Below are 10,735 nucleotides of genomic sequence, written 5' to 3'. Positions count from 1 at the left end.
TAGCAGTTCCGCTCCTGCGAAGCAAACATCCTAACGCGGGTTCAAATCCAGTTACCACTTTTTATTTTTCTGGTGTTTTTCATATTTGAATATTAAAATTTCTTGTGCATATAATCTATGACATTTTTATGCATTATCAATGGGATTTGGGGTATTTTCGTTGACTTTTGGTGGGTTTCAGCTACTGCTTCTTGTACGTTTTGCGGGTCTTCTCTTTTAGGTCGGTTTCGGGCATTTCTGTTGAATATTTTTCTACACAGAGGTTTTTAACCATTGCAGGTCCGTTATGGCTGTTATTTCAGATCGGGTGGTTTGGTATGCTTGAGGTAAGTTTGTGCTGTGATAAAACCCCCATAAGCAAGCTCAGGTGTCGGCTGGCTGTACTGACTAGGAAACTCGTATACGCGTGCCGTCTAGTATATTTTTATTTATTTACTGATACTGCGGGTCAAACCTTCGACCCGAGTAGGAGGGGCTGCATATACAAGGCAAAGAATAAAGGAGAGCCGAAATAAATGTGCAAGAAACATCGCGTGGTACCTGATTTTTATACAATTTTCTTGCATAAATAAGATTTAAGACGACGTAGCACGTTATCGACCGTTGCCCCAGGTGCAAGTGTTCCCTGCAACTTTATTAACAAATGTATGCACCCGCAACTTCTCTCTAGGTCGGCTGCAGTAGGTCAGTCAGGAAATGTGGTCAATCTCGCACAAACGAGACAACGAGGACAAAGATGACACACACCAGGTTCATCGACAACTTTCTCGTCAGAAGTGCCCTCCGGCACTTATATTCCTAGCCTCGAAGCCATGAGAGGCTTCATGAGCTGGTACTGGGCGTCAATGGCTGCGGACGCTGCTGCGGCGGCCGCGGCGCTGGCCTCCTTGCGTGTGACACTCGTGAAGATCTGCTCCAGCGAGGTGTCCGTGATGAAGAAGTTTTCGAGCTTGAAGAACTTCTTAATGCGCGCCATGCGCGTGAACATGTCGCTCCAGGGTATCCGCTCTCCGGTCACGCGAAACTCCACCACGTCCTACGGAACAATGAAGCACGATAGTGTTTCTAGAACACCGTGTAATCCACTCTATAGCCTGATAAAGACTTTCAGTGCCGCTTGTCGCAATGCACCAGAAGGGAAATCTAGTAAAGAGCCGATAGAATATTGTCCTCTTGGAGAACAGATAGTACAATTAAAGCAGTTGGGCAACCGTTATATGCATATATCCGCGCTGTCATCATTATTTTGTCAACTGCGACGAACGATAGCGAAGATCGCCTTCCAACTAATTAGAGCAATGTTTTGGGTAAACCTCTCTACGCCGTTGACAGGTGTAATCTGTACACAGGCCCTCATGAACGACCTGTAATTATATGCTAACGTCCATGTGAATCAGATGCGAGGTATACTTTCCGTGGTGGGTGACATTCTGCGTCAGGACATGAGCGAATTTCACCCGCTAGTACTATTTTTGCAACCGTTATAACCTTACAGTGAGCTAAATATGACACGTAAATAAATTTCTCAATAATATTATGCAGTCGAAACTCAATCTAACGAAACCGATATTTTGAATTTTCTGATCTGACGAACAAATTCGGATTCCCCTGCGGGTGCCTACAGGGCTCGATGCTTTTATGAAATCAATTGATTTATGCATTCATTGTAGGGTTTAACGCGCCGATGCAACGCAGGAGGTGAGGCGCGCTGTAGTGGACGGCTCCAGATTAATTTTGACCACCTGAGGATCTTTAACGTGCACCTAAATCTCGTACGCAAGGACGTTTTTGCTTTTCGCCTCCATCAAAAAAGCCGCCACCGCGGCCAGGAATCGAACCCGCGTCCACGTGCTCACCGAGGCACCGCGGCACCTTAGCCACTGAGCCATCGCGGCGGGTTTTTATGAAATCGAACTTGCGAAATAGATTCCTTGCCATTCCCAAGTTACAGAGGCATTTCGAGAAACAGACACAAAAAAGAGCCATTTCGAATCTGTTTCGTCAGAACGCCACGAAAATATTGCGCGACGTCACAGAGACACAAACAAACGAAGTATCGAGTTTAGTTCCTACTCAGCTGCGGTAGATAAACTCTGCAGTCCCTAGGCCACAGACCACGGCATCCCAGCCAGCACGCTTTCCACAACATTGAAGTGAAAAGACGCCGTCATTCGTGTCACTTCGTCTGAATATTGCGTTGAAGAAAAATAACCGGTCCGCCCGAGGAGGCGGAGAAGCCCCGCTGCGTTTAATTTATCCCACAATGTACCCCTCACTAAATTACCCCGTTGGCGGTTTGTGCCCAAAAACCCATATCCCATAATAACCCCGGCACACTGGCCGGTGGCGCCAGACAGCTATCAGCTGCAGGTTCACAAGAGCCTAACGGAACGAGCAGCGGATGTCACCGGCAAGTTGAGGCCGTCGGTCATCACACCTCCAGAACCCAGACTGTACAGGAATAAAGCTCTCTCTCTCTCTCTCTCTCTCTCTCTCTCTCTCTCTCTCTCTCTCTCTCTCTCTCTCTCTCTCTCTCTCTCTCTCTCTCTCTCTCTCTCTCTCCTAGCGCCTTCCCTTTGGAGCGCTGCATGCCGAGCCCTTTTTTTTAAGTTCCTCTTCCCTACTGTATTCAAGGTCATTGCTAGGAAGACATTTTGTAGGGGCAATAAAATCGGCCTGTTGTGAAAATACGAAGCCCTCAAGTTTTACACTAATAGCGTCAGATCGACGGGATGGCTTCATCAGTGAGTCCACCTACACGTGCTTACGAATTTGAAAAGGCAGACGCATTAGGCGTGCCATAGGGAAGCGAGCCGATAACGCTAGATGGACAATTAGAATAACGAATTCCGTTTAACTGCCTTGACAATCGGAATTGACAGGACGGAGACAGTTATCCAGAGTGAAATGTTTCCAGCCAAATACCATGCACACCTCAAATAAGCCCCTCTTCCGCAATGCTCTCCTATACCCGTAGTCTGCTACTCGTGGGTACTTGGGAGGACAATATACTCGTACTTTTACATGCACACCCTGACAGCCACGAAAACGGGGATTTTCCCCGAGCCATAGTGTGGTGATTCGTAGTTGAATGGTTGCGATCATAAGCGGCTGCGCCAAGCATTGGACCAGCGCTCCATCACGGAGAGAAACAATCGGACTTGAACGTTAAAAGAACCTCCCACTGGCCCCTAGAGGGGGCGCGCAGACTTAATAGCGCGAATGCTGATCTACCGATAGACGCCAACTGATTCCACCAAAAAGACAGCGGCGCCTCCAGCACTTCAAGCATCAATGTCATTCATAAGGACTTACTTCGTAGGAATGGACCATGTCAGCCTTGGGGAAGAGCCTGTACACGCCGTTGATGACCTGCGACTGGTAGGCGGTGTCCTGTGCACGGTCCGGGAGCATCTTGACGGTGATCGTGCAGCCCTTGCCGAACTTCTCCTTCAGATGAGCCAGCGAACCGAGGCACATGAGTCGGCCCTTGGTCATGATGGCAATGCGGTTGCAGAGGAACTCCACGTCGGACATGCTGTGTGGGCACCGATGGCAGGCTGTTAGACGCATGTTGGCCTCGTTTCGAGGTAACGGTACCGCACAACGGGAAACAATGGTGCGAGAAAACGTGGAAGGAGCGGAACACATATAACCTCTAAAATGTTTTGTTTGTGTGCGCGTGTGGGGCACCAGTTCAGAAGAATGGCAAGCAGGGCTAGTTGGTTTGGGCTGAGCATATCGAACAAGCAGCGCGGAGGAGACGGGACAAAGGATGAACGACGACACAGCGCCGAACTCACAACTGGATTTTATTAGAAAAAAACAAACACATACTACACTAAACAGGCACGCGGCTTCATTTCTTCGCAACCGCGATTGCTTAAAAAATTAATTCATTGACAGATTGCACGTGCAAAGTACCGCACTAATGCGCACCGCGACCAGACAGGAAAACAAATTCATTATCAGCTAGCGACACTTAAGGAGTGGTGACGCATTTGTCTTGATTTTTTCTAGTCTGATAAGCTTCTAGTTATAATTCCCCGTACACTTTGATCCTTGTGTGTTGCAATTACCACAGTGTCTTGAAAGACGGGGACACACCCGCACTTCGCAGTAACCGCTCGCGCTTTTCGTGGATAACTACGTATGGTCAAGGTCCCACAAGGAGGCTGCTTTGTCATCTCTCAAGACCAGTAAGCTTGCCTAAACTTCGGTTATCTTCTCCCTCATGAAAATGGACGCTGAGTTTTCATAAACCCCTTATTGTGTTCCCATAGAGTCAATAAAAAGTCAATTAAAACTCATCGCTTATAGACTGTGCTCGTTAAAAAGTCAACAAACATTGTATTGCACAAACTCAACCAACATTTCATGCCTTCAAAACATTGTGTTTTAATATACTTCATATTGCGGTTCTGTAGAGTGAACCAAACTTCCCATCTTAAAAACTGCGGCCAAAATAAAATCAATGAAATTTTTATTGCAAAAACGCAACACGAATTTTATTGCCTTCATTATATTGAGTTTTTACAAACTCTGTATTGTCTTTCTATAGGGTCGATCGAACTCCTTATGTGTGGACTGTGGTCATTAGACAGGCAATAAACGTTTTATAACGAACAGGCAGCAAGCATCTTATTGCCTTCATCATGTTGAGTTTCAACAGACTCTGTATTTCGTTTCTATAGCCCACCCACGGAGGTCCGGTAGCTTATCGGTGCATATATGTGGGGTGCTATTGGGCCGCCTGCCCGCCGCATCAACCGAGATCGCGCGATGGACGTCCCATCACTTCGTCTTGGGAGCACGTGGGAGCGGTGGCGCCTGAGATGGCGGACATCACCCCCGGACAGTTCGAGCCCCTACAAAGCTCCTCTGTTAGAACTTGCCAGAAGACCTGACTCACAGGCAACAGGATATTACGACTATACTCAATAAGAATTCTATAGAAATCTAATAGAGATAAATTTAATAAAAACTCATCAGACATCCTGTTCAGACTTAGCTCAAATGCAACAGGTTGTGATGACTGGGCACAATAAGACATTTATAGAAATATAATTGAGATAAATTTAATAGAAAGCCATCAGAAACTGTATTCAAAGGTGACTCACACGCAACATGTTGTTACGACCATACTCAGTAATACTTTTAAGAAAGCTAATCCAGGCAAATTTAATAAAAACTCATCAATAATTATATTCAAACATTATTCGCACGCAACAGGAGGTTGCGACTATCCTCAATAAGAATTTTATAAAAACATAATTGCCATAAATTTAATAAAAATGCATCAGAAACTGTATTCAAACCTGACTCCCACGCAACAGGCTGTTGGACTGTACTCAGTAAGGATTGCATAGACAAAGTATTGAATTTCTTATATAAAAATCCCATAATAAACTCATAAGAAACCACATTCACAACCCATAAGGTCTATTGACTTGGCTCTATAGACTTTCAATTAAACCGCGGTGGCCAATTTGTAATGGAAACTCAATAGAAATATTCTATAGAATGTTTACAAAATGTTTATAGAATTCTTTTGAGCAATCTCTATAGCAAGTTTATGAAATATCGGTAAGCATTTTTATGAGGGCCCTTATTTAGTTGGACACAAATAGCTTCTGCGACTTAACGTGCCGTGGCATGCCTCCTTCACTATTTTGCCATTTCTCAGTCCGGGTGCACAGTTAAGCGTGAACCGCATGGAGCGTTTTCTCAAGACAAAGCGCGCCGCGCCGATGAAGCAGCCGCAGAAACCCGTGCACGGTGCGCGCAGCGCACCTGGCGGCGGCAGCGGCGGCCGTGTGGGGCGGGTAGCTGCAGCGACCACATCTAATCGCTCTTTAAAATTCCACTCAAGCCACAAACGACGTTGTTTGTGCAGGAAAGGATCTGATAATATGATTAAAAACGGCCCTATAAAGCACCATCCGCACAGCTAGGGAAAGTGTCCGCCAGATATTCCCTGCCGTGGTACACCTAAACAATCTCCGGCAGGTCCTAACGGTTGTCCCGATCGCTTCGACACTGCTGCCATGAGACGCGCGCTGCCCAAGTCGCCAGGCTTCTCCCACTGCTCGCGTGTTTCGCGTCATTTTCTGACGGAGGTAGAAGCTGCCGCGGGCTCGAAATCGTTGACGCTGGCGCGGAATAACGCGCCGGCACCACCGACGCGCACGAATCGGTGCAAAAACGTGCCACGCGTTTTAAGCTGTACAATCTTTTTTATGCAAGACAAAAAATGTGGCGATGTCGCGCTCTTTATCTGGACGGCATGTTTTCGAAAGTTATGTATACATCGGTCGGTTTGGCCACAATAAAGTTTACCAAAGGTCAACTACACCTCGTAGACCACACCTATCGCACATTTACTTGACGGATTGACATGCTTTTTTCTCATTTTTTTTGCAGACGCTGTTTTGATGCTACTCACGAGCGAAGCTCGGCAACTTTTCAAATGGACTTGTCTCTCTTTTCGAACACTTTGCAGTAGGCCTTTGTGAAACAGCTTTGGTTTTTCTTGGCCCAGTTTCAGCACGGCTATGAACATCGCGCGGTGAAAGCGTGCGGTTCGTGCGTGGTGTGAGGCGTTCGTGTTCACATTGCATTTCACTTATGATTTGGAGTATTTAAAATAGAGTGGAAAAAATCCTAATTTTGCCGAATCGAATATCTTCAAGATATAGACTGAAAAACACCGAAATTTGCAGAAAAACCCCTCCGAGTTTTACCAAAAATAATTTCGGAATACCCGTAGCCGTAGATACATACGGGCATACTAGGTCGTGTCATCCGCGTGGACCCTTTCGCGAAGTACGAGAACGGAGGTGCGGTATGGGTATCTGAGGGAGGATTTCAGGGCGAATATGTGCAACCACGAGGTGTATTAGGCATTCTATGTGTCACCGATGTTGCGTTAGCACCCATTGTTGCGTTAGCAGCGGCATTAGGAACGAATAAGAATTGCGATGAAAGCGAGGAGTGACAAGTTTTCATTTGGACTCCGGTAGGCTTATTCGAGAAAGAGTTTACGTTCATGGACATGCAAATTACTGTGACAAAAAGGGTTTTGAGCTGCAAATGTTATGCATATCCCAAATAGAGTGTGCATTTTCAGATTTTGTGTGGGTGAAGTCCTCCAATATTCATAAGATTGTAAGTAGTACTACTTTGGCTACTCCGAACATTTAAATTTTTGTCTTTTCACGCCCCTGATTCAGCCTGAACAAGTATTTCATCCGTGCATTGCCGGTCTGCTCGCCGATGGGTCACTGGTGAACGCCGCAGATAAGAACGAGCACCAGTTAACCGTGAGTGTCGCACTGCTCTCGCGCTGGGCCCCACTAGGCAAAAAAGTATTAATTCTGGGATAGTCTGGGGAGTACAAAATCCACAAACGACTTAAAGGGGTGATGAAGACAAAATACAAGCTCGTTCACTTTGAAAAAGAACTAGCCATTGGAAACTCTTTCAGTGCCATCCCACCCACGAAAGACGTTTTATAACAAAAAAATTTTAAATGTTGAATAACGTTCAAATTTGGCTCTACAGTGACATCTTACGAGCATGAGTGACGTCGTATGAGCCAGCCAGACAAGCAGTTTTTGGTCTGTTAACTGCACGTTACCATTGAAGTGATGCAACAAAACGGGACTAGATACCCCATTAGAATCGCGAAGTCATGTTTCCTGACCGTCGGCGGCCGCCAATCTCGTATACAATATTCTGTGACGTCATAAAAAAGTTGCCGGGAAATGGCTGCAGTATCATGGCACTGCTTCACATATCTTTTATTTATTAACGCCATTATTTGCTTAAAGTTTCTTGTCATCATTGCTATTCAACAAAGCAGTCTATTTAATAAACTAATTTTGTATTTTATCTTCATCGCCCTTTAAGTGATTTGTAAACACGGTTTCATTACTTGCGCAAATTAAGTCTCGAGTGTCTCCGCCATGTTTCGACCACTCGGGGCGCGTTTACGCGAATTTAGTAGTAAGAAAGGGCTGCAGCGTATTTCAGCCGACCCTAGATATGCGAAGCAAAAGCTTGGTTTAGCCTGGTAAAGCCTTGGTTTCACTTGATTAACTTTTCATTTAGCTCTAAGTATTGCATTTAGGTATGTTAAGTCCTTCCTCAGTCTCCGACGCCCGCTTCGCGTGCTTGGCATTCCGGACCCTCTCCAGTACAGCAGCTCGCCTGGCGATATCCGCAGGGTGGCCATGTGCTTCTTGCCAAGGATGGCTCAAAGCCTCACGCTCTCGTGCAACGCTCAGGTAATACGACCAATTTGTTCATGTGTGTTTTACAGCGCAGCTGTTAATGGTACGCGCTTGCCAGGATCGTAACTGGCACGGTTTTCTCGTGGAGCCGACCGCATGACCTCTGCCATCGCTAAGGACACGACGAGAGCACTCGTTGCTTGGGCTCTGTTTCCAAGATAAAGCAGAGGGACTCTATCGGTAAATTACCAATAAACGCGTCAACAGAACGTTTAAATATATTGTTAACGGAAACAAGCGCAACAGACTGTCAAACAAGGAGAACACACGTATTTAATGTCGCGAAAATACTGCGTTTTAGGACCAGCATTTTCGTGCGTGTTGCTACACTTCGATTTTGCAACTCCTACGCAATGAGTGCTTTAACCGCCCCTGCAACCAACGTCGCTGTAAATTTTATCTTCTAGGCATACCTGTGTGAGGTCAGCACGATGGAGAGATTGGTGATCTTCTGCAGCGCGCTTATGTAGTCGACGATGCGCCTACGGGCAGGGCCGCCGACACCCACGTACGGCTCGTCCAGCAGAAGAACGTCCGGGGAGCCCAGCATTGAGACGCATAGCGACAGCTTGCGCTTGTTTCCGGCACTGCGCATGCGCAAGCAAAAACACTTTCTTTGAGTGGCCCGGCGCTGCCAAAGTGGAGGAATTGTAAGATCAGTTCGTAAGAATCGCTACTCACTTCATGGCGCATTGACCTGTCTCGGGTTACAATATCATCATTGCCAACGAGGGGCTGCAGCACACCGCAGGCGTTGAAATAAAAACGAGGTAGAGTTGTTTTCACTTGTGGGCAAAATTCTTGGGCTTACCACCCCGCATTTTCGTAGGTCTTTCGGAGAGGTTGCTATATTTGATGATAGGGTAATAGCTTCGAACTGCGTAGCACCGGGTAGCACGCACTACCGAAGCACTGTGAAAGCCAGTGAACGCATCGTGGGCGCTCAGTTTCACGGCGTTTATAACTGCTCAGCGACAACAGGACGACATCACGCTAAAAAAAAATAAGGTGATTTTTATCTACCATCAGTTAATATTTTGGGAGCATTTTTCCGGCTTCCCTTGAGCGTACAGTGGGATGCGTGGATTGTAGCGGCACAAAAATACATAATTGACGAATAGAAGGCATTTAATCGTTATAATACTGCAAATGTGCATATTTGTAAAAAGCAAAAGCAAGAAAACATCAATCTCTTAATTTGGTGTCGATAGAAAAATCTGGAAGCCCGCTCTGGTTGCAGAAAAAGATGCTAAAAGGAGTAAAAAAAAACTAAAAGTGAACAAACGAAATCGCAAAAGTAACAGAACTTACCGCCGTCACGCGATTAAGCAAAAACACAATCGAAAACAAAAAGCTATAAATTAAGTAACGAAATCACAAAGGTGTAATACGCGTGACGTGAGCGAATAAGTTTGTAATATATAATAAACTTGAAATTAAATCCCGAAATCACAAAGGTCAATCGAGTGCAGAGCGGTAACACGGTCAGCTCAGGCAGGGTAAAAAATTCCATGCTATCTCCACTGACATGAAACCTGGGGAGGGGTGAAGCATGCACTGTATAAGTGTATTCTTGGCGCCTTGGCATTTTTTTTTCTAACGGGAATTAAACCGTTGGGGGATAGAGGAGGCAGTAGAGCTGTGCTGTAAAATTCTTGTATCTTTGAGGCACGAAGCGTTCTTGCGCCAGGTGTAAACGAGTGTCCCGGAGTTTTTTAGTATGCGTTACGAAGCGTTCCATCGCGAAACGTAAACGAGCTTTCCGGTGTTTTAGTACCGTGACTATGAGACGACGATTACGACTACGACAGGAAACGCCAACAGCCCGAGCCCCGGCCTAGCCCTCAAAAAAAGAAACCTAAGTAGATGCGCTGCCTTAGCTGACGTGCTGCTCCACCGAGAAAACGTAATGTTGATGCAATGGACAAACGGAGTAAGCAAGATTACGCATCAGTAGGCTTTCCTCAGAATTTCTGCCCTTTCCGTTCTGGAATCGCAACGCATGGTCGACGAAGAAGCTAACCAGCGTCGAAATGAACAAGTGTCTACTTGCCCTACTTTGCGAGTTTCCCTAGTACGACATGGCCTATGGCCAGTTCCCCTATATGACGAATTTACAGTTGGCTGTGGCGAATTTTGCTTGGGACGAGTTCACCTAGACGCCTTTACACAGCTTCCAACGAGCTACACCATGTGAAGTATATTTGAGTACACACTAGCAACGAAGCACAAGGTGGTGCGTGTCGTCCGTTTTCCTATTATATCCAAAACGGTCGTTAAAACAATCTTTCACCCAGATTCAACATGCAAACTATTCTTTGCGTTACCTCTACCTTGTTTTCATCTCGTGGCTGTTTTTTCGGTATATTCAGAATCACGGCGCACCTCAAACATCAATGATTTCTGGTTCACAGATGTTTAATTGTTCCACATTAGTTTGC

At 45.9% G+C, this 10,735-nt stretch overlaps 1 protein-coding gene across 1 annotated transcript in view; it reads right to left on the bottom strand.

The window, feature by feature from the left end:
* Positions 1 to 581: 581 nt before the first annotated feature.
* The window catches only part of LOC144167435 (phospholipid-transporting ATPase ABCA3-like), a 66,251-nt gene continuing 56,097 nt past the window's right edge, over positions 582 to 10,735 (bottom strand). Inside the window, exons 16-18 of the mRNA XM_077696698.1 lie at positions 8,708 to 8,881; positions 3,316 to 3,538; positions 582 to 1,036 (exon numbers count right to left, since the gene is read on the bottom strand). Of these exons, the coding sequence (XP_077552824.1) occupies positions 791 to 1,036; positions 3,316 to 3,538; positions 8,708 to 8,881 (643 nt within the window). The 3' untranslated portion in view covers positions 582 to 790. The remainder of the gene's footprint in view (positions 1,037 to 3,315; positions 3,539 to 8,707; positions 8,882 to 10,735) is intronic.

The sequence above is a fragment of the Haemaphysalis longicornis genome, unplaced genomic scaffold (genome assembly GCF_048455015.1).
Source record: "Haemaphysalis longicornis isolate Haplotype H1 unplaced genomic scaffold, Haemaphysalis longicornis Haplotype H1 scaffold_2, whole genome shotgun sequence".
Classification (NCBI taxonomy): domain Eukaryota; kingdom Metazoa; phylum Arthropoda; class Arachnida; order Ixodida; family Ixodidae; genus Haemaphysalis; species Haemaphysalis longicornis.
This window is presented reverse-complemented; position numbering and strand designations above follow the sequence as displayed.